Source organism: Salvelinus sp. IW2-2015, linkage group LG6.2 (genome assembly GCF_002910315.2).
Source record: "Salvelinus sp. IW2-2015 linkage group LG6.2, ASM291031v2, whole genome shotgun sequence".
NCBI classification, from domain to species: domain Eukaryota; kingdom Metazoa; phylum Chordata; class Actinopteri; order Salmoniformes; family Salmonidae; genus Salvelinus; species Salvelinus sp. IW2-2015.
The window spans coordinates 5358290-5383831 of NC_036846.1; the positions used below are offsets into that span (position 1 = coordinate 5358290).

The 25542-nt window shown below is 42.7% G+C and overlaps 1 protein-coding gene across 1 annotated transcript in view; it reads right to left on the reverse strand.

Moving 5' to 3' along the window:
- LOC111965499 (neuronal acetylcholine receptor subunit alpha-7) overlaps positions 1–25542 on the reverse strand; it is a 57273-nt gene that overhangs the window by 20831 nt on the left and 10900 nt on the right. Inside the window, exon 2 of the mRNA XM_070444143.1 lies at positions 1075–1214. Coding sequence (XP_070300244.1) covers positions 1075–1214 — 140 coding nt within the window. The remainder of the gene's footprint in view (positions 1–1074; positions 1215–25542) is intronic.

Below are 25542 nucleotides of genomic sequence, written 5' to 3' on the forward strand. Positions count from 1 at the left end.
TTTATTTAAATTGACTGATTTCCTTATATTAACTGTAACTCAAATCTTTGAAATTGTTGCATGTTGCATCTTATATTTTTGTTCAGTATAGTTMAGRCTACTCAAACACGCGGGTCAAACAAAGAGGGATGCTATGTTAGATAACTGGCTATGACTAACCAACACTGGACCTCTTCCAAGTAAATGTAAGCTTTTGGTTTTATAAATGTATTGCCACCGGGGCCCACTGGRGTAACTGCTAAACTGATTGCTGCTGACTACAGTCTACTGCATGATTGTAGCGGGTTTAATAACACGTTAGTTCTKGTAGCTATGTTGACTATGACATGACAAGTCTGTGGGCTGTGTGTAACGGTTAGCAGTCATGATAAGGTTTGGCTTGGAAAGGTTTTCTCGCCTGATGTGTTGTGCACCGAAGTCCACAAGCGAAGGGAAAAGGTGAGAGGAGAGAACGTAGATAGATGTGAGAAGGAAATATATATACAACGAGCTGTTTGTACAGTATGTGTCTGGTATGAAAGTGAACTGTGTTTGCGTGTGATCAGGGATGTATTTATTGCGCTGATTCTGTTGAAAAACATTTCTTAAATGGAAGAAAACGGAACGAAACGGTGATAAACATACCTGAATTTGTCCAATAGAAACTCTCTGTTGGACTAATGATTACACCCTTGATCGGCTAGATGCAGGAAAGAATGTGCAAGGCGGTATTGAATGTGTCACTGTCTGTCACCTTGATTACTKAAAATTCTCCCGACCTGTGCACCTACGTTATACATTTTAATTRGTAAGTCTAGYTTGGAGCAACCTCATGATGGGTATAGGGATAATTCTAGTATCATGTAGTATCCTAAACCTATCAATGTTACATTGAGCTGGGTGAATGGAATATGTATGGAAGTCATCCAATATGCTGTAATAGAAATAAGGCCATGCTCATTAAAAAGATTATCATCCTACATCCTACCTCATCTTAAACGGCAACGACCGCCATTGCTCCACTCACATAAACAAGTAGCTAACACAGTGATGCCCCCCCGCCCCCCTCACGCACACACACACTCCCTCCCTCACCACGTCTATGATCTGCAGCAGAGTCATTCCCAGCTCCACCAGAAGAGGAGAGGAGTCGTTGATCACTGGTCTCTCCAGACGATTGTAGTTGGCCATCAGCTCCTTGTACAGTCTGCGCTGGTGCTCCCCCTGTAGGGACCCTGGGGTACAGCAAGTCAGCGTTCATGTTAGTAAAGGGAGAGAAAATGTCTCTTCTGTAGCTATTATTCTCTCAGTCAGTTAGCTGGGTGGGAGGGGGTCAGTGGTGATTAAGATAATGTGTTTGCTGGCCCAGCTCTCATCCCCTTATCTCTTCTCCTCTCTTCTCTCATCCTTTCCTCCCTCTCTCCCARTGATCCTATTAAGATCCAGCACTAAAGCTGAGGCCAGAGGAGAGAAGATACACCACTGATCAGTTAAGGACGAGGGACATTAAACACACAGACATCACAGTTGTGTTAGTCTAGAGCCAACTGGCACCAGAACAGACTGTTCCTTAATTGATCCTAAAAGTGGGTTTGTTCAGAGCTACGGCTGAACAGATGCATGACCTAAATATGTTCTCTTCATACGTGAGGAAGAAAGCAATACATAAATGTTCACACAGTGGTTATAAGAAAATACTCAGTCCAGTCCTAAAAAAGGGTTCCAAAAGGGWWATTCGGCTGTCCCCATAGGAGAACCCGWTTTGGCTCCAGGTAGAACCCTTTTGGGTTAAATGTGGAAACCTTTTGGGTTAAATGTAGAACCCTTTTGGGTTAAATGTAGAACCCTTTTGGGTTAAATGTTGAACCCTCTTTGGAAAGGGTTTTACATGAAATTCAAAAGGGTTCTACCTGCAACAAAAAAAGGTTKTTCAAAGGGTTCTCTTTTGGGGACAACCAAAGAACCCTTTTAGGTTCTAGATAGCACTTRTTTCTAAGTCTATAGCCACTGTTATGGGTTGGTTCATAGAGGACTGTATAGAATACAGATAGAGACAAGCAGATGTAGTCTACAGTACATGTTGGTTTGGTATTCAAACATCTCGCCCCCTTGCACAGCCAACCCCAGACGGGGAAAACTGTGGAAGACAAGCACTGCTGTTCACATCATTCACAGACCAACAGACAGACAGACAGACAGGACAGACAGACAGACAGACAGACAGACAGACAGACAGACAGACAGACAGACAGACAGACGACAGACAGACAGACAGACAGACAGACAGACAGACACAGACAGACACAGACAGACAGACAGACAGACAGACAGACAGACAGACAGACAGACAGACACCACTGACAGACACCACTGACAAGACACCACTGACAGTCTCATATGCATATAAAAGAGAAACAGAGAAAGCAGGGAGGGTTAGCAAGGGAATGCAGAGGAGACAGGTACAGTGCATGGAAAGAATAGAGAGAGAAAGAAGATAGAGACGTATCTCTGTAACAGTGTGTTGCTGATGAGGTCCATTAGGGCCATAATGAGGTGAGTTATAGCAGGACAGGACTCTACTGGAGGTCAGAAAGAAGAGAGAGAGAGAGAGAGAGAAGAAGAAGAGAAGAGAGAGAGAGAGAGAGAGAGAAGAGAGAAGAGAGAGAGAGAAGAGAGAGAGAGAGAGAGAGAGGGGGGAGAGAGAGAGAGAGGGAAGAGAGAGAGAAGGAGAGATGTATCTCTGTCCCAGCGTGTTGCTGACGAGGTCCATTAGGGCCATAATGAGGTGAGTTATAGCTGGTCATGACTTTACTGGAGGTCAGAGAAAGAGAAAAGAGGAGAAGGAGAGAGAGAGAGAGAGAGAAGAGAAGGAGAGAGAGAGAGAGGAGAAGGAGAGAGAGCGAGAGGATAAACCTGAAGCTGCAGAACTTAGCCACTTATTCATCGAGACATTAATCTATACAACACACGTGTACTATATTAAAACATATATAGTACTGTCACGGATCCCTCCGGGAACTTTCAATACGCACACCTGTCCCCTATTCCCACTGATTGTATTTGTATATATGTGCCCTTTGGTTTCCATTGGGCGGCCGATTATTGTTACAATGTCCGTTGGTGCGTGTGAGTACCTGTGCTGTGTGTTTTGGGCTTTCATGCCCTTGTGGATTGAGCAGATGATTACGGGTTTCGTCCCGTGTGTTAATCATTGTGAGCGTYTGTTATTTATTCGAGGTACTCCTCGCTCTTTTGTTTGGGTTTCAATCCTGTGTTTTTGTATAGTGTTTGTTTGGTCTTTGTCCCCGTGCCCTTACACGGCACGCCGTAATTTGGGTGAAATAAAACCCATATTATGCATTCCTGCGTCTGTCTCCCGAATCTCTTCATACCAATGTGACAAGTACATACATACAGTGCATTCGGAAAGTATTCAGACCCCTTCCCTTTTTACACATTTTGTAACATTGCAGCCTTATTCTAAAATGGATTTATAAAAAATCATTAACCTTCAAAGCTAAAACAGTTTAAGACATTTCTGCAAATTTATGAAAAATAATAACAAACAGAAATACCTTATTTACATAAGTATTTAGACTCTTTGCTATGAGACTGGACATTGAGCTCAGGTGCATCCTGTTTCCACTGATCATCCTTGCGATGTTTCTACAACTTGATTGGAGTCCACCTGTGGTAAATTAAATTGATTGGACATGATTTGGAAAGGCACACACCTATCTATATAAGGTCCCACAGTTGAAAGTGCATGTCAGAGCAAAAACCAAGCCATGAGGTCGAAGGAATTGTCCGTAGAGCTCAGAGACAGGATTGTGTCGAGGCACAGATCTGGGGAAGAGTAGCAAAATATTTCTGCAGCATTGAAGGTCCCCATGAACACAGTGGCCTCCATCATTCTTAAATGGAAGAAGTTTGGAACCACCAAGACTCTTCCTAGATCTGGTTGCCCGGCCAAACTGAGCAATCGGGGGCCAAGAACCCAATGGTCACTCTGACAGAGCTCTGGAGTTCCTCAGTGGAGATGGGAGAACCTTCCAGAAGGACAACCATCTCTGCAGCACTCTGCCAATCAGGCCTTTATGGTAGAGTGGCCATACGGAAGCAACTCCTCAGTAAAAGGCACATGATAGCCTGCTTGGAGTTTGCCAAAAGGCACCTAAGGACTCATACCATAAGAAACAAGATTCTCTGGTCTGGTGAAACCAAGATTGTACACTTTGGCCTGAATGCCAAGCGTCACATCTGGGGGAAACTGGCACCATCCATACGGTGAAGCATCGTGGTGGTAGCATCATGCTGTGGGGATGTTTTTCAGCAGCAGGGACTGGGAMACTAGTCAGGATCGAGGGAAAGATGAATGGAGCAATGTACAGAGAAATCCTTGATGAAAACCTGCTCCAGAGCACTCAGGACTTCAGACTGGGGTGAAGCTTCACCTTCCAACTGGACAACGACCCTAAGCACACAACCAAGACAACACAGGAGTGGCTTCTGGACAAGTCTCTGAATGTCCTTGAATAGCCCAGCTAGAGCCCGGACTTGAACCCGATTTAACATCTCTGGAGAGACCTGGAAATAGCTCTGCTATAGCTGGGCTATCCATATTCACATCAATGCATACAACGTGTGTACTTATATACAGTAACTATTAGCAATACAGCACCTAATGTATAACACATAGGCCTATGGGTTCTGAAAAGGTGTTGAGATGTCATCTACATACTGTACATCCACATTTGTCCACAATGCACATCAATGTATCTGCATGTCTCCTGCACACTCTGCAGCCATGCAGAAACTAGAGCCTTCACTTTCCCTCTTTCATGTTTTATTCCTCTCTGATATGCAAAGCGGGGAATATATACACTAGAGGTGTATCGGCATGGCCGATTAATTAGGGCCGATTTCAAGTTTTCATAACAWTTGGTAATCAGRATTTTTGGATGCCGATTATGGACAATTATATTGCATTCCACGAGGAGACTGCGTGGCAGGCTGACTACCTGTTACGTAAATGCAGCAAGGAACCAAGGTAAGMTGCTAGCTAGCATTAAACTTATCRTATAAAAAACAATCAATCTTAACATAATCCCTAGTTAACTACACATGGTTGATGATATTACTAGTTTAACTAGCTTGTCCTGTGTTGCAAATAATCAATGCGGTGCCTGTTAATTTATCATCGAATCACAGACCTTCTCTGCTATGCAATCTGGTTTCAGAGCTGGTCATGGGTGCCCCCCCGCCACGCTCAAGGTCCTAAACGATATCATAACCGCCATCGATAAGAGACATTACTGTGCAGCCGTATTCATCGACCTGGCTAAGGCTTTCTACTCTGTCAATCACAACATTCTTATTGGCAGACTCAACAGCCTTGGTTTCTCAAATGATTGCCTCGCRTGGTTCACCAACTACTTCTCTGATAGAGTTCAGCGTGTCAAGTCGGAGGGCCTGTTGTCCGGACCTCTGGCAGTCTCTATGGGGGTACCACAGGGTTAAATTCTCGGGCAGACTCTTTTCTAAGTATACATCAATGACGTCGCTCTTGATGCTGGTGATTCTTTGATCCACCTCTACGCAGATGACACCATTCTGTATACTTCTGGCCCTTCTTTGGACACTGTGTTAACTAACCTCCAGACGAGCTTCAATGCCATACAACTCTCCTTCCGTGGCCTCCAACTGCTCTTAAAGTAAAACTAAATGCATGCTCTTCAACCGATCGCTGCCCACACCTGCCCACCCGTCCAGCATCACTGCTCTGGACGGTTCTGACTTAGAATATGTAGACAACTACAAATACCTAGGTATCTGGTTAGACAGTAAACTCTCCTTCCAGACTCCAATCCAATCCAAAATTAAATCTAGAATCGGCATCCTATTTCGCAACAAAGCATCATTCACTCATGCTGCCAAACATACCCTTGTAAAACTGACCATCCTACCGATCCTCGACTTCGGCGATGTCATTTACAAAATAGCCTCCAACACTCTACTCAACAAATTGGATGCAGTCTATCACAGTGCCATCCGTTTTGTCACCAAAGCCCCATATACTACCCACCACTGCGACCTGTACGCTCTCGTTGGCTGGACCTCGCTTCATACTCGTCGCCAAACCCACTGGCTCCAGGTCATCTACAAATCTCTGCTAGGGTAAAGCCCCGCCTTATCTCAGCTCACTGGTCACCATAGCAGCACCCATCCGTAGCACACGCTCCCAGCAGGTATATCTCACTGGTCACCCTCAAAGCCAATTCTTCCTTTGGCCGCCTCTCCTTCCAGTTCTCTGCTGCCAATGACTAGAACGAACTGCAAAAATCACTACAGTTGGAGACTCTTACCTCCCTCACTAGCTTTAAGCACCAGCTGTCAGAACAGTTCACAGATCACTGCACCTGTACATAGCCCATCTGTAAATAGCCCATCCAATCTACCTCATCCCCATACTGTAGTTATTTATTTATCTTGCTCCTTTGCACCCCAGTATCTCTACTTGCACATTAATCTTCTGCACATTCTACCATTCCAGTGTTTAATTGCTATATTGTAATTACTTAGCCACCATGGCCTATTTATTGCCTTACCTCCCGTATCCTACCTCATTTGCACATGCTGTATATAGACTTTTCTACTGTATTATTGATTGTATGTTTGTTTATTCCATGTGTAACTCTGTGTCGTTGTATGTGTCGAACTGCTTCGCTTTATCTTGGCCAGGTCACAGTTGCAAATGAGAACTTGTTCTCACCTAGTCTACCTGGTTACATAAAGGTGAAATTTAAAAAAAATTAAAACTTTGCCAAAGGATGTTTTAACAAAAGCGCATTCGCAAAAAAAGCACAATCATTGTACGAATGTACCTAACCATAAACATCAATGCCTTTCTTAAAATCTTCTTAAAATCAATGCCTTTCAATACACAGAAGTATAGTTTTTGAAACCTGCATATTTAGTGAAAATAAATTAATGTTAGCAGGCAATATTAACTAGGGAAATTGTGTKACTTCTCTTGCATTCATTGCATGCAGAGTCAGGGTATATGGAACAGTTTGAACCGCCTGGCTCATTGCGAACTAATTTGACAGAATTTTACATAATTATGACATAGCATTGAAGGTTGTGCAATGTAACAGCAATATTTAGACTTAGGGTTGCCACCCGTTCGATAAAATACGGAACGGTTCCGTATTTCACTGAAAGAATAAACGTTTGTTTTTGAAATGATAGTTTCCAGATTTGACCATATTAATGACCAGAGGCTCATATTTCTGTGTTTATTATATTATAATTAAGTCTATGATTTGATATTTGATTGAGTGGTGGTAGGCAGCAGCAGGCTCATAAGCATTCATTCAAACTTTACTGCGTTTGCCAGCAGCTCTTAGCAATGCTTGAAGCACAGCGCTGTTTATGACTTCAAGCCTATCAACACCTGAGATTAGACTGGCAATACTAAAAGTGCCTATTAGAATATCCAATAGTCGAAGGTATATGAAATACAAATGGTATAGAGAGAAATAATCGACGCGTCATAATTCCTATAATAACTACAACCTAAAACTARATATATAAAAATCGTCCGATTAATCGTTATCAGCTTTTTTTGGCCCTCCAATAATCGGTATTGGTGTTGAAAAATCATAATCGGTCAACCTCTAATATACACACACCTAAACTAATAAGGTGAAAAACTCACTCTGTGTGCGTCCAAAATGGCACCCTAGTTATTCCTTATATAGTGCGCTACTTTTGATCAGAGCCCTTTGTGTGTTTATGGAGTCACCATGGGCCCTGGTAAAATAGGGAATAGGGCGACATTTGAGACGCACCCTCTCACACTCCAAGATCTCACAGAGGAAAGCCTTGTGAAGATGTGGTTATATGACTTACAGGCTGGGATGTGGTAATCTAATGAAACATATTACACAAACTTGAATTCCCAAACAAAATATCAGTATGGTGTAACACAGCTTACACCAGGATTCTGTAAGGCTACTCTATGAGCTTGTTTTCTTTAAAGAGCCATGAGAAGCAGAGAGGCTGAGGCTTCATCTAGCAGACACCGCATGGTACCCAATCAAACACAAAGAGATGAAAGGAAGGAACACAGAAAGTCATGTCTCAGATAACATCTGTGAGGATCTCTCTCTGCATCTTCTCAATCTCTCCATTTTTTACCTCACCCCCCCGCTCTCTCACCATCTCCCTCTTTCTCTTCATCTCTCCCTCTCCATCCCCCAATAAAACAGTGTGATAACATAAGCTACTCATTAAAGCTCTTCTGTTACATGACTGCCGGGAGGATTGTAGCGGCTCCTTGACTGACAAAGAGATAGTCATCTCTGATTGGTTCTGGTTGGTTTTGAAGTGAGTTTGTGTGTTTATGGAGTCACAATCGACATACAACACACACTCACAGAACACACACACACTCTCCTGATATGCATCATCTCTTCATTCCATTAGAAAACCGGCATCTCTGTGGTCTCAGTGTCTGTCACARATGCTCACACACACACTCACACACGGGAGGAGATTTAAATGGCAAAGACCTTTCCTGTTATTAACCAGGGATTCGATAGACCTCCCTTAAACCTCTCTTGAGCCTACCGAAGGAGAGGTGGGGAGGAGTGTTTTAACGGATAGAGTATCTCTCTGCCTCTTTCTATCAGTCTCTGTTTGTGAGACCACCTGCAACTAACCGTGAGACAAACTTCTGTGTTTAACAATTAAAACAGTCAATTTAAGCTACAAAGCGTAAAAATACCTACTTTGTTTTCCCTCTTAATTGTAGAGTATTTATTCATGTTGTGACTGGTAAACAGGGAGTGCAGTGTTTAAACTGTGTTGTGGTTCATGCGAACCTATTTGATTGTCCCGGGGAGGATAATTGGTAACATTGGAATGTGTAACTTAAGGCACGGTTTAGCACCTTGATTGAGATGTTTTCATACAGTAATATGTATGTTTATGGCCTGAAAATGCGTGTCGTGTTATTCATGCCTAATTAATAGGTATAATGTAACGTTCTATTGGTGAAGTGCATTATTGGTAAAACCAGGCACGTGCACAMATAGAGCACTAGAAGAAGCAGAGAAAGATGGTGGACGCGGATGTTCTGCTTGAAACTGATGGCATGTCGGGTGGAGATGAGAACACAGAGAGTGAGATTAAAAGTGGGATACAGCGGTGAAAAAGAAAGGAAACGTGAAGTAAAGTTGTGGTGGAAACTAGGAAACCCAAGCCTAGTCTAGACTCGTTTTTAGTCGGAGTGAGGGACCAATGTTATCTGGGACATCCATTCGACGTCTTGAGTAAAATATGGGATGGGTTGGAGGATAATAATAATAATAATCCCGCCGTAGATGGTGTCTCTTCCTGTTTGGGCGGCGCTCGGCGGTCGTCATCGCCGGCCTACTAGCTGCCACCGATCCCCTTTTCTGTTTCAGTTAGTTTTGTCTGATTAGTTTCACCTGTTTCTTGTTTGGGTTTTGTTTTGGGCTATTTAAACCCGGTAGGCCCGCCGGCTTTTGTGCGGGCTTGTTTTTCTGTTCATGGTGTGTGGATTATTGTGGATTCAGTTTTCCTGGACAGTTTCGTCCTATTTGTTGGACTGGGTATTTTATGCGCCCTTGTGTTTGGCGTGACCGTTACTCTGTTCTTGGAATAAAGATCCACGTTTTGAACTACCCTGCTGTCTACGCCTGACTCCTCCACCCACTACTCCTAGAAGCCATTACAGTCAGTCAGAGTCACAAATGGTCTTATTTAGATTTTGTTGTGTGTCCGTGGCGCAGAAGACAAGATGCGCCTCAAAGAGATAGAGTGGAATGTTTTGTGTACAGCTCTTCGAAGCAGAGCGCCTATCAAGGGGGTTATCTCTGGGGTAGTGCATGCGTGGTTGGTGCACGTCGACTGACCTGTATGGTGGATGGAGTGATTTCTCCACTCCATACTTTTGTCCTTTGATGAAGAGTCTATTCCGTCTCATGTCTGCATCATTGTGAGTGCAGATGTACTTTGTTTGGGACTCAGTGATTTTACAGATGAGGCCTTGCAAGGAATTCTGTCGAAGAATGTTCCACCCTCACAGGCCCCTGGGGCTTCATGTATAGACCGTGCTTACGTACAAAATACATCCAAAATACATGCGTGCGCCAGCTTTCACACAAAAGTTGGCATTTATAAAAAGTGACTAAGGTGGTGAGAATGTGCTCACCTTCCCGTACGCACAGTTTCTAGTGGTTGAAGTATTGCATTGTAAGGAGACAAGTAGCCTAGTATTTTGTCTACATGGGGGATAAGATGGACATGTTTGTTCATAACAAAAAAAACGGTTAACAACAAGATGCAATTGTTTGCCGTTAGTGAGAAGAGAGAACATACATTTTGTTTATAATGAGACAACATATCCACAGGAAAGTATAAAAAGTTGATGTAATTATGTGGGTATGTTGTCTCACATTCCTACCTGCAAAATGACCAACAGCACTGACAACCGGTAAAGTACGGGGGGGCACCAACGGTCTGTGTATGGCCCTGGGTAAAACTCTTCATTTCCTGTTGTGGCCAGGAAATTTGTAAATATCGTAAGTAAGTTTTGCGCTTACCCTATTTTATCAACGGCCTACCTCACAATGGGTAAGTAGGCCTATTCGCTTTCCTCAGGGTAACAACTGCTCCTTCTTCCATATTCATTTAACTGGCCTTCAGATACATCCTTTAGTTACAAAATGACTATTCAAAAAGTGAATTACCACCGCTGCACTCTATGTCTAAAGTGAACTTTTCAATCTATCGTAAATCATGAAACATTCCTCTTTGGGGACGTTAAGGTCCATTGCTCTCGGATCGAATCAAATCAAACTTTATTTTTCACATGCGCCGAATACAACAAGTGTAGACTTTACCGTGAAATGCTTACTTACAAGCCCTTAACCAACAGTGCAGTTCAAGAAGAGTTATAAAATATTTACCAAGTAGACTAAAATAAAAAGTGATAATAAAGAGTAACATAATAACAATAACAATAACAAGGCTATATACAGAGTGCACCGGTACTGAGTCAGTGTGTGGGGGTACAGGTTAGTTGAGGTAATTTGTACATGTAGGTGGGGGTGAAGTGACTATGCATAGATAATAAACAGCGAGTAGCAGCAGTGTACAAAAGGGAGGGGGGGAGGGGTCAATGTAAATTGTCCGGTGGCGATTTTATTAATTGTTCAGCAGTCTTATGGCTTGGGGGTAGAAGCTGTTGAGGAGCCTTTTGGTCCTAGACTTGGCGCTCCGGTACCGCTTGCCGTGCGGTAGCAGAGAAAACAGTCAGAGACTAGAGTCTCTGACAATTTTATGGGCTTTCCTCTGACACCGCCTATTGTATAGGTCCTGGATGGCAGGAAGCTTTTCCCCAGTGATGTACTGGGCCCTTCGCACTACCCTCTGTAGCGCCTTATGGTCAGATGCCGAGCAGTTGCCATACCAGGCTGTGATGCAACCGGTCAGGATGCTCTCGATGGTGCAGCTGTAGAACCTTTTGAGGATCTGGGGACCCATGCCAAATCTTTTCAGTCTCCTGAGAGGGAAAATGTTTTGTCGTGCCCTCTTCACAAATAACTTGGTATGTTTGGAACATGATAGTTCGTTGGTGATGTGGACACCAAGGAACTTAAAACTCTCGACCCGCTCCACTACAGCCCCGTCGATGTTAATGAGGGCCTGTTCGGCCCACCTTTTCCTGTAATCTACGAACAGTTCCTTTGTCTTGCTCACATTGAGGGAGAGGTTGTTGTCCTGGCACCACACTGCCAGTTCTCTGACCTCCTCCCTATAGGCCATCTCATCGTTTTTTGGTGATCAGGCCTACCACTGTTGTGTCGTCAGCAAACTTAATGATGGTGTTGGAGTCGTGTTTGGCCACGCAATCGTGGGTGAACAGGGAATACAGGAGGGGACTAAGTACACACCCCTGAGGGGCCCCAGTGTTAAGGATCAGCGTGGCAGACGTGTTGTTGCCTACTCTTACTCTTACAGCCCATCATCAACAGCCATCATTGATACGGCCAGGTCCTACTGTCCAGGTATTGGTGCCATTAGAGAGGTGAAAGGTCAGTCATGGCCAGTCAGGTCCTAATCGATCAGTAGTGATCACTTCTGATGTGACCTCATTCATTAGGCATTGTTAGGGTGATGATGACAATAGCCCATTGAATTACATTATACTAGAGATAGCGTCCCAAAAACATTTTAGAAATGTCTATTAATATATAATGAGCAAAAGTCACGCCTACAGTATTTTCTAGAATATCAAAGTATCACAAATGTCAATATCAAATACTACAGGAAATGTGTTATACAAACACTTATCAGACCTGATGCATACTGTATCAATTAATTGCAGTGGACTGACATGTGGATAGATTTTTGAATTACAGATATATGGGTATCTAGTATAGAAATGAGATGGATATATTCCATCCTTGGCTCTYATTGGAGAGAGACAGATTGTGAAAAGAGCCCTGTGAAAGACAGATTTAGAGATGAGGGAGTGTGAAAGAAAGAGAAACACTTCCCTGAAGTGGTGATGCTCAATATTTACATTTGAACCTATCAAGGGGATGAACAGAGGAAGGCAGAGAAATTGAGAGAAGAAGCTATACGGAAGTGAGTGCCAAGTAAAGCAGTGTCTCCTAATCCCGCTCTAACTCACCCTGACACTTTTTATGACCCTCTCTCTCTCTCTCAATTCAATTCAATTCAATTCAAGAGCCTTTATTGGCATGGGAAACATATGTTTACATTGCCAAAGCAAGTGAAATGGATAAACAAAAGTGAATTAAACAATAACAAAAACTATGAACAGTAAATATTACACTCACACAAGTTCCAAAATAATAGAGACATATCAAATTTCATATTATGTCTATATACAGTGTTGTAACAATGTGCAAAATAGTTCAAGTACAAAAGGGAAAATTAATAAACATATAGGTTGTATTTACAATGGTGTTTGTTCTTCACTGGCTGCCCTTTTCTTGTGGCAACAGGTCACAAATCTTGCTGCTGTGATGGCACACTGTGGTAGTTTCACCCAGTACATATAGGAGTTTATCAAAATTGGATTTGCTTTCGTATTTTTTGTGGGGGGGTGTGTAATCTGAGGGAAATAAGTGTCTCTAAAATGGTCATACATTTGGCAGGAGGTTAAAAGTGCAGCTCAGTTTCCACCTAATTTTGTGGGCAGTGTGCACATAGCCTGTCTTCTCTTGGAGCCAGTTCTGCTTACGGCGACATTTCTCAATAGCAAGGCTATGCTCACTGAGACTGCTACAGTTAAATATTTCCTTAATTTTGGGTCAGTCACAGTGATCAGGTCTCTGTCTTCTGTCTGTCTGTCGGTCTTGTCTGTCTGTCTGTCTGTCTGTCTGTCTGTCTGTTCTGTCTGTCTGTCTGTCTGTCTTGTCACTCACTCACTCACTCACTCACTCACTCACTCACTCACTCACTCACTCACTCACACTCACACTCACACTCACACTCACACACGTTATCACGCTAATTTGTGTCTTTTTATCCCAGATTATTGTCCAGACAGGGCACAAAAACCCCAAAGCAACTTCCAGACACATACACGCATACATGTTCCAGCTAAAACACACCTTTTATATTAATATGGACATTAACCTTATAACTTACTTTAGCTTAGTAAAATACATAAAATCCTAATGGTGTGATTAATCTATTTCTTAGCAGGGCCAGGAATCATGAATCTCAGCCATGTCTACAATGTCCTAAAGAGGAATTCCTTGTTACTTTGTTACAAATACAGTCATTCCTAGTCTGGACAGGTGAGAGGAGTGTCTCACTGTTCTCTGACAGCAGGCTTCTCTCTGAGGTACTGGAGTTCTCACAGTCACAGGACAGAGTGAAAGAACTGAAAAGAACAGAGGAAGGGAACGAGAGAGAGAATGGCAGGCAAGTGTGTGGGTGTTAGAGTGGCGAGAGTGGGAGGGGATATGAGGGGAGGGGAGGGTTAGGTAAAGTGGTATACTTAAGAGTCAGTCATAACTCCACAGTTAGACTTGGAGCTGCACAGCCCACACACTAACACGTAATTCATTTACACCCTCAGCAAGAATGACAGACAGTAAACAACCATCTCTCTCCATCTGTCATTCTCCATATCCCCTTCCCCTCTCCCCCCTCTCTCTCTCTGTCTACCTGTCACTTCCTTTATCTCTCTTTCCTCTCCCTCTCTCAATCTAGGCATGAATATTAGAGCTCTTTTTGGTTCAGCTGTCCTGTCACCCAAACCTTACTGATTCACTGAGTCTCTGTTTAACCGTCCTAATAGTGAGTAACATTTGTTCACCATAGCATGCAGAAAATACTTCATGCAGTTCTGTGTTGTTATTTTTAAATAGCTCCAAATAGGACATGCTTACTGGCATGGAGTGTGTGCTGTGCAAGTGAAGTGTTCAGGAATCTTTTTAAAATATTTTTTGCTGTATTTTACCCCCTTTTTCTCCCAATTTCAATGATGACCTTGTCTCATTGTTGCAACTTCCCAACGGGCTCGGGAGATGCAAAGGTCGAGTCATGTGTCCTCCGAAACATGACCCGTGCTCCTTAACACCCGCCCMCTTAACCCGGAAGCCAGCCGCACCAATGTATCAGAGGAAACACTGTTCAACTGACGACCAAAGTCAGCCTGCAGGCACCCGGACCACCACAAGGAGTCGCTAGAGTGCGAGGAGCCAAGTAAAGCCCCCCCGGCCAAACCCTCCCCTAACAAAGACGACGCTCGGCCAATTGTGTGCCGCCCWATGGGATTCCCAGTCACGGCCGGTTGTGACACAGCCTGGGATCGAAAGGATTAGCTTTAAAAGAGKTCTGAGCTGGTATAGTCTTGAAAATCTGACCCTAGGCAACAATGACTAGGGTCTGGTTTCAATGACGGACTCTTTAGGCATAGAGGAACTACTTCACTGTCTATGTTACTACCTTATCTGCTTCAATAAAATACAGAATAGTAGCTAGAAAGATGGATATCATGGGAGTTATTTTAAATTCGTGCATTTCGCAAGGGGCTAGTTTGCATTAACTTCACTAAAACCACTGCAAAGGTTTTGCCTGCAAACTTTGGTTTCGAAATGCAACGTTCTGGTATGTGTCTGCCTCATGATTTGTTGAGGAGTTGTCTGTCTGAAGAAGAGCCTRCCCAGATTTTTTTTCTTTATCGAAGTTMCCAATAGAGTCCGTCATTGAAAACCCGACCCTAGTCACTACTGCCTAGGGTCAGGTTTTTGAGTCTATAACTGGTAGGCTGAGAAAGCCTGAAGAAGAAGTGTCCTAATAGATTATCTAGTGATGATGGTTCCCCGCCTTGTAGACGTATAAAGAGCGTTGTCTGTGTACTAATGTGTTCTTCCTTGTGGGCTGATTTACCCTGAACACATGAATCAGGAAGTAAGCCTCTGTTCTGGTGAGCATCTGCAAACAGAAGCTGAGACAAGACAACTCCCTCCCCCCATCAACACTCACTACCACACCACAACACACACACACACACACACACACACCACACACACACACACAAACACACACACACACACACACACACACACACACACAGCACACACACACACACACACACAACACACACACACACATAATTACATACACACACTACACAGATAAGACTGGCAGAACCACATACCTCCTCTTCCATTCCCTCCTTCTTTCCATTCCTCCTTCCCTCCCTACTCAGTGATCATGCCCCATCTGAGACTCTTTACTGGGTCAGTACACTCAGATGTGCATCCCGCATTCAGCTCCAAACACAAGGCACAGGCTGAAGCCTAGAATTAAGAGTTCCTCCTACTGCACCAATACAGACAGACAGACAGAGAGTGTAATGCTTGGGCAGACTGGTCCATATAGGCAGAACTGAACTACTGTTGATGACTAGGCTAATTATACCAATTCATAATCACTTAACTACTGTGTCACTGTAGCTAAAATAAGGGTACATAACAAGGGTCCGTCCCTAAGGAGACTTGCCAGGCACACAGAACAAGTGTCCCTACGGAGAGTCCCTAGAGTCAGATTAGTCCCAATGGACATGGAGTRGGGAGACCAGTATATGTAGGTTAGTAGTTAAAGCTCGACCAATATTTAGATTTTTTTGGTCCGATACCGATTCCCGATTTTCGGGGGGACAAAACTTACTGCCGATTTACTGTTAAACAGCAGGGAAATTAAAAAGTGTAATTTTCCACACTGAATTCTCATAAATTGCCATTGAAAAGTGCAATTTGATTTAATTTTTATTTAACCTTTATTTAATCGGGGAGTCATACTAAAACCAAGGTCTCTTTTACAGATGAGCCCTAAATTACAGAAGTTACAGAAAATACACAAATCAGAATATAAATACAAAGTGCAAGCAGGAAGAAAAACACTGTGACAAAAAACAAACTCATTCATCAGTAATAAGGTCCTGAATCAGCTGTCTGAATGGCCCTGGAGGCACCAGAACGTCACATTTAACAACATTTTGAAGGCTGTTCCACAAATAACGTGCAAGAACTAAAAGCTGATTAACCTAACTCAAAATTTCCAGAGTTAGCCATCCCTGAGACCGGGTGTGGTAACTCGTATGTCCAAAATTTAGTAAAGATGTTAGGTACAGTGTAGAGGTCGACCGATTAATCGGAAAGGCCGATTAATTAGGGCCTTTTAAGTTTTCACAACAATCGGTAATCAGCATTTTTGGACACCGATCATGGCCGATTACATTGCACTCCACAAGGAGACTGCGTGGCAGGCTGACTACCTGCTAGGCAAGTGCAGCAAGGAGCCAGGTAAGGTGCTAGCTAGCATTAAACGTATCTTATAAAAAACAACCAATCTTAACATAATCACTAGTTAACTACACATGGTTGATGATATTACTAGTTTATCTAGCTTGTCCTGCGTTGCATATAATCGATGCGGTGCCTGTTAATTTATCATTGAATCACAGGCTACTTTGCCAAACGGGTGATTTAACAAGCGCATTCGCGAAAAAAGTACTGTCGTTGCACCAATGTGCACCTAACCATAAACATCAACGCTTTTCTTAAAATCAATACACAAGTATATATTTTTAAACCTGCATATTTAGTTAATATTGCCTGCTAACATGAATTTCTTTTAACTAGGGAAATTGTGTCACTTATCTTGCGTTCTGTGCAACAGAGTCAGTTATATCAGCAGTTTGGGGCCGCTGGCTCGTTGCCAACTATGGAAGACTATTTCTTCCTAACAAAGACAGCCAACTTCGGCAAACGGGGGATGATTTAACAAAAAGCGCATTTGTGAAAAAAGCACAATCGTTGCACGAATGTACCTAACCATAAACATCAATGCCTTTCTTAAAATCAATACAAAGAAGTATATTTTTTTAAACCTGCAAATTTAGTTAAACGAAATTAATGTTAGCAGGCAATATTAAACTAGGGAAATTGTGTCACTTCTCTTGCGTTCATTGCATGCAGTGTCGGGGTATATGCAACAGTTTGGACGCCTGGCTCGTTGCGAACTAATTTGCCCCGAATTTTACGTAATATAGACATAACATTGAAGGTGTGCAATGTAACAGCAATATTTAGACTTATGGATGCCACCCGTTAGATAAAATAACGGAACGGTTCCGTATTTCACTGAAAGAATAAACGTCTTGTTTTCGAAATGATTGTTTCCGGATTTGACCATATTAATGACCTAAGGCTCGTATATTTTGTGTGTTATTATATTATAATTAAGTCTATGATTTGATAGAGCAGTCTGACTGAGCGGTGGTAGGCAGCAGCAGGCTCGTAAGCATTCATTCAAAAAGCACTTTACTGCATTTGCCAGCAGCTCTTCACAATGCGTAAAAGCATTGCGCTGTTTATGACTTCAAGCCTATCAACTCCCGAGATTAGGCTGGCAATACCAAAATACCTATTAGAACATCCAATAGTCAAAGGTATATGATACAAATGGTATAGAGAGAAATAGTCCTATAATAACTACAACCTAAAACTTCTTACCTGGGAATATTGAAGACTCATGTTTAAAAGGAACCACCAGCTTTCATATGTTCTCATGTTCTGAGCAAGGAACTTAAACGTTAGCTTTTTTACATGGCAACATATTGCACTTTTACTTTCTTCTCCAACACTTTGTTTTTGCATTATTTAAACCAAATTGAACATGTTTCATTATTTATTTGAGACCTAATAGATTTTATTGATGTATTATATTAAGTTAAAATAAGAGTGTTCATTGTTCCTTCAGTATTGTTGTAATTGTCATTATTACAAATATATGTATAATAATTTACCGATTAATCGGTATCGGCTTTTTTTGGTCCTCCAATAATCGGTATCGGTATCGGCGTTGAAAAATCATAATTGGTCGACCTCAAGTACAGTGATTTCTTTAGTAATTMTCCAATAACTATGCTTCAAATGTGGATTTCATACATTGTGACAATTATGGCACAGCATGAGAATGGCCACAAATGTTCAGATAAGCATTAGATTCACTTTTTTCATCCTATACATTGAATATTGATTACCGATGGAGCGGTAAAAGGCCAATATCGGCCAATAATGTCAGTGAACTAATGTATCGGTCGGGCTCTATTAGGGAACCTATAGGGCCGTGGTCATCAGGCCAGAAGCCAACAAACACATAGGGACAGACCACAGGGATATAAAGAAAAATCACAATATATAACTTCATAATATGGAACATTAGATTGTATGGAACACAAGATCTAAGAACACAAGAACAGAGTATCGGAATTGAGAACACATGAGCTCAGAGCATCATGTACGGAACAAAACATATTGCCTGCAAAGCTAATGTACATTCTACTCATTCTTAGTCTATACATCAGAGGGACAGTTAGGAACACAAGGTCTCAAAAAGACCAGCAGAATATAGAACAGTAGGGGCCATAAGCCTATGTTGTAAACTTTCATTCATCGGTTGCAGGAACATCATGATGGGGGAAAATTTGTAGTAGCCTAAACCTATAGCTGTTACATTGAACTGGGTGTATGGAATATGCATGACAGTCATCCAATTTGATGTAATAGAAATAAGGCCATGCTCGTGAACAGTACTGACTTGAATGGGAACTGCTATCTATGGATTATATTTCTATGGTTGGTTGCGGTTCTCAGTTTGCCTTTCGCAAATTTCCAAAATACAAATCGCAAGAAAAACGTAGAATTTGGAAAGCAAATGCCTACTCCTGAAAAGAGAAGACTAATCTCTCATTTGAATGTATTAAAAAAGATTCTGCTAATGTCAGCTAGCATGTAAAGAACAGGGAATTGCATGAAATGTGTTTCTAAAAGGCCACCCAGAAATCCAGACCCTGCTAAAAAAAATCCCCATGTGTGGTAAACCTAACAACGCATATGCTCAACTGTATGCCACTACGYAAATGTGATTATAGATGCATGCAATGATTTATTCGAAAAATGGGATTGCTCCCCAACTCAAAACATCTACCCGCGGCTATGCAAACATTCACACACACACACACACACGCAAACACACACACAGTAACCCCTGTGGGAGGTGAAGAGAAGCAGACAGACAGATATAACTCATTGTTAGAGCTGGGACGATAATCGCAAAATGATTGACACCGACCATACCGATCATCTATCGTAGGGCTTTTAGCTGATATCATTCATTACGATAAGTAGCTGTATACTAGAGAAATGTGAAGTTGATGGCTACAAGCATCAAACTAACAGTAGTACTATAAATCTTTCTTTTTTTTTTACTCTGGTGCACATTAATGTTATAATGTTAGTGTTCTATGTATCATTATCGCATCAATTCGGGCAATTTATCGCAATATGTATTTTGGTCCATACAGTGCCTTCGGAAAGTATTCAGACCCCTTGACTTTTTCCACATTTTGTTACGTTACAGCCAGAATTGAAAATGGATGAAATAAAAAAAAWTGGCAGCAATCTACACACAATATACCATAATGACAAAGCAAAAACTGGTTTTTACACATTTCTGCACATTTATTAAAAGTAAAGAACAGAAATACRTTATTTTACATAAGTATTCTGAACCTTTRCTATGAGACTCGAAATTGAGCTCAGGTGCATCCTGTTTCCATTGATCATCCTTGAGATGTTTATACAACTTGATTGGAGTCCACCTGTGGTAAATTCAATTGATTAGACATGATTTGGAAAGGCACACATCTGTCTATATAAGGTTCCACAGTTGACAYWGCATGTCAGAGCAAAAACCAAGTCATGAGGTCGAAGGAATTTTCTGTAGAGCACCGAGACAGGATTGTGTCGAGGCACAGATCTGGGAAGGGAACCAAAACATTTATGCAGCATTGAAGGTCCCCAAGAACACGGTGGCCTCCGTCATTCTTAAATGGAAGAAGTTTGGAACCACCAAGACTCCGAGATCTGGTTGCCCGGCCAAACTGAGCAATCGGGGGAGAAGGGCCTTGGTCAGGGAGGGGACCAAGAACCCGATTAGTTACTCTGACAAAGCTCTAGAGTTCCTCTGTGGAGATGGGAGAACCTTCCAGAAGGACAACCATCTCTGCAGCACTACACCAATCAGGCCTTTATGGTAGAGTGGCCAGAAAGAAGCCACTCCTCAGTAAAAGGCACATGACTGTCCGCTTGGAGTTTGCCAAAAGGCACCTAAACACTCTCAGACCATGTGAAACAGGATTTTCTGGTCGGATGAAACCAAGATTGAACTCGTTGGCCTGAATGTCAAGCGTCATGTCTGGAGGATACCTAGTACCATCCCTACAGTGGTGGTGCATGGTGCTGGCAGCATCATGCAGTGGGGATGTTCTTCAGCGGCAGGGACTGGGAGACTAGTCAGGATCGAGGCAAATATGATTGGAGCAAAGTACAGAGAGATCCTTGATGAAAACCTGCTCAGGACCTCAGACTGGGGTGAAGGTTCACCTTCTAACTATACAATGACCCTAAGCACACAGCCAAGACAACTCAGGAGTGGCTTCGGGACAAGTCTCTGAATGCCCTTGAGTGGCCCAGCCAGAGCCCGGACTTGAACCCGATCAAACATCTCTGGATAGCTGTGCAGCAACGCTCCCCTTCCAACCTGACAGAGCTTGAGAGGATCTGCAGAGAAGAATGGGAGAAACTCCGCAAATACAGTTGTGTCAAGCTTGTAGCGTCATACCCAAGAAGACTCGAGGCTGTAATCGATGACAAAGGTGCATCAACAAAGTACTGAGTAAAGGGTCTGAATACTTATGCTGATATGATATTTCAGTTTAAAAAATTACACATTTGCAAAAATGCCAGAAATTCTGTTTTTGCTTTGTCATTATGGGGTATTGTGTGTAGATTGATTAGGGAAAACATTATTTAATCAACTTTAGGAAAGGCTGTAGCCTAATAAAATGTGGAAAAAATAAAGGGCTCTGAATACTTTCCAAAGGCACTGTATCTACTAATTGTGCCCATCTATCTCTTCTAAAGTTTAGGACTCAGACTTTCACGCGTGTTCTTTTAACTGCCTGTCAGAAAGCCATTCCAAGGTGGAGAAATAAAGGATAGATTCGTTTTAAACAGCTATAAGTAATACATGTGTGCTGTTCTGTAACTCTAAAGAAGTGATGTGTTCTTTAGAAGTGTTTTAGAATCCAGAGGGAATACCCCAAAACCCATTGTGAAGACAGAGAATGCATCCCAGASGCACCCTATCCTCTATATAGTGCACTACTTTTGAGCAGTAAGGTGCCATTTGTGACGCAGATAGAACTAATTTTACCACAAGAAGGTGGTTTCACCATTTCAAGCACATTTTTCTATATTGTGTTCAAAGCCAGTTTAATCTAGAGTTATCCTATAGTGTTTTTACTATAAAAAATAATATCCAGTTGAGTAGTGGAGGGTCCAGACAGCTGTTTTGTCTTCACACATCAAAGTAAAGGTGTGCATATTCACTGACCTATTTCAGCCCTCAGCACAAGAGAGGAGGGAGGGAGCGAGGGWAAGCAGAGCTAGTGAGTGGGAGAGAGGAAGTAGTGGAGAAAGACAGTAGAGAGAGTTCAGACATAAAAACAATGCCGCAAGAAATTATACATTTTACATGAGGGAGTTCAAATGTGACCATGATTTTCTAAGGCTGACTAGATTAGAGTCAAGTCAGTGTGTGTGAACACAGTGTGAATGTTCCCCATCTATTGCGACTGTACTCCTTGCACATGCATTTGCCTGCACTCTGAAATTAAACCAGCTGACAATGCCAGGCTTTCGCCTTTTAACGCACCAGCTCTCCACCATCTTGTGACTGGGGTTGTAACCCTTTCTCCCACCCTGCATCACTGGGCTCAGAGAGTGGGTGGGGGTGGAGTAGGGTGGGATAGGGTAACATAGCATGGTCATGGCAAGATAGGGTCTGGGGTGAGATGATGTGAGTGGTTGATAATCTACAGTCATGGCCAAAAGTTTTGAGAATGACACAAATGTTAATTTTCCCAAAGTCTGCTGCCTCAGTTTGCATGATGGCAATTGGCATACACTGCAGAATGTTATGAGGAGTGATCAGATGAATTGCAATTAATTGCAAAGTCCCTATTTGCCATGCAAATTAACTGAATCCCCAAAAAACATTTCCACCGCATTTCAGCCCTGCCACAAAAGGACCAGCTGACATGGCAGCAGGCAGGTATGGCAGCAGGCAGGTATGAGTGCATCTGCACGCACAGTGAGACAAAGACTTTTGGAGGATGGCCTGGTGTCAAGAAGGGCAGCAAAGAAGCCACTTCTCTCCAGGAAAAACATCAGGGACAGACTGATATTCTGCAAAAGGTACAGTGATTGGACTGCTGAGGACTGGGGTAAAGTAATTTTCTCTGATGAATCCCCTTTCCGATTGTTTGGGGCATCCGGAAAAAAGCTTGTCCGGAGAAGACAAGGTGAGCGCTACCATCAGTCCTGTGTTGTGCCAACAGTAAAGCATCCTGAGACCATTCATGTGTGGGGTTGCTTCTCAGCCAAGGGAGTGGGCTCACTCACAATTTTGCCTTAGAACACAGCCATGAATAAAGAATGGTACCAACACATCCTCCGAGAGCACCTTTTCCAAACCATCCAGGAAAGGTTTGGTGACAAACAATGCCCTTTCCAGCATGATGGAGCACCTTGCCATAAGGCAAAAGTGATAACTAAGTGGCTCGGGGAACAAAACATCGATATTTTGGGTCCATCGCCAGGAAACTCCCCAGACCTTAATCCCATTGAGAACTTGTGGTCAATCCTCAGGTGGGTGGACAAACAAAAACCCACAAATTCTGACAAACTCCAAGCATTGATTATGCWAGAATGGGCTGCCATCAGTCAGGATGTGGCCCAGAAGTTAATTGACAGCATGCCAGGGCGGATTGCAGAGGTCTTGAAAAAGAAAGGTCAACACTGCAAATATTGACTCTTTGCATCAACTTCATGCAATTGTCAATAAAAGCCTTTGACACTTATGAAATGCTTGTAATCATACTTCACTATTCCATAGTAACATCTGACAAGAATATCTAAACACACTGAAGCAGCAAACTTTGTGAAAATGTATATTTGTGTCATTCTCAAAACTTTTGGCCACGACTGTATACTCCTGTGGTCAGAACACCAGGAAACGAACTTTCTTCCAAATGGTCTTCAGTACATCTCCCACAGACACACTCCCCTTGAGAAAAATAATTTTCCTTTACGTCCTGACAAATGTTGTCGCTCCTGAACACCAAAAGCTGAGTACAACATTAACGATAATGATATAGGGTCTAATCTCAGGGCTCCAGTCATAGTCCTAATCTAATCCAATGGCTAAAACTCTATGTCACGCCACAATGGAATACTCTATACAAAAGTAATTTTACTGCTGCTACACATGAATGTGTATTCATATATATTATGATTGACTTCTTACACAGATTGATTATGTAAATCCATATCTTCATCAGTGTCTTTTGGCTCAAAGGAAACAGAAATATACACTGAGTGAAATAAACCTGCTCTTTCCATGACAGACTGACCAGGTGAATCCAGGTGAAAGCTATGATCCCTTATTTATGTCACTTCAATCAGTGTAAATGAAGGGGAGGAGACAGGTTAAAGAAGGACTTTTAAGCCTTGAGACAATTGAGACATGGATTGTGTATGTGTGCCATTCAGAGGGTGAATGGGTAAGACAAAATATTTACGTGCCTTTGAACGGGGTATGYTAGTAGGTGCCAGGCACACCGGTTTGTGTCAAGAACAGCAACACTGCTGGGTTTTTCACACTCAACAGTTTCCCGTGTGTATCAAGAATGGTCCACCCCCAGTGGAGGCTGCTGAGGGGAGGATGGCTCATAATAATGGCTAGAATGGAGTCAATGGAATGTTAGCAAACACATAAAACACATGGTTTCCATGTGGCTGATACCATACCATTGACTCCATTCCAGCCATTATTATGAGCTGTCGTCCCCTCAGCAGCCTCCACTGTCACCACCCAAAGGACATCCAGACAATTTGACACAACGGTGGGAAGCATTGGAGTCAACATGTGCCAGCATCCCTGTGGAACGCTTTCTACACCTTCTACTAGAGGTCGACCAATTATGATTTTTCAACACCGATACCGATTATTGGAGGACCAAAAAAGCCGATACCGATTAATCGGTCGATTTTTTAGGTCTGTAGCAGTTTGGGTCAAGAGTGTCCCCCCCTTTGAAGAGGGGGATGACCGCAGCTGCTTTCCAATCTTTGGGAATCTCTGACAACACGAAAGAGAGGTTGAACAGGCTAGTAATAGGGTTGCAACAATTCGGCAGATATTTTAAGAAAAAGGTCCAGATTGTCTATCCGGCTGATTTATAGGGGTCCAGATTTTGCAGCTCTTTCAGAACATCAGCTGACTGGATTTGGAGAAGGAGAAATGGGGAAGGCTTGGGTGAGTTGCTGTGGGGGGTGCAGTGCTGTTGAACGGGGTAGGGTAGCCAGGTGGAAAGCATGGCCAGTCGTAGAAAAATGCTTATTGAAATTCTCAATTATAGTGGATTTATCGTGTGACAGTGTTTCCTGTCCTCAGTGCAGTGGGCAGCTGGGAGGAGGTGTTCTTGTTCTCCATGGACTTTACAGTGTCCCAGAACTTTTTTGAGTCTGTGTTGCAGGAAGCAAATTTCTGCTTGAAAAAGCTAGCCTTTGCTTTTCTAACTGCCTGTGTATATTGGTTTCTAGCTTCCCTGAAAAGTTGCATATCACGGGCCTGTTCGATGCTAATGCAGAACGCCATAGGATGTTTTTGTGTTGGTTAAGGGCAGTCAGGTCTGGAGAGAACCAAGGGCTATATCTGTTCCTGGTTCTAAATTTCTTGAATGGGGCATGCTTATTTAAGATGGCGAGGAAGGCATTTTGTAAAAATAACCAGGCATCCTCTACTGACGGGATGAGATCAATATCCTTCCAGGATACTCCGGCCAGGTCGATT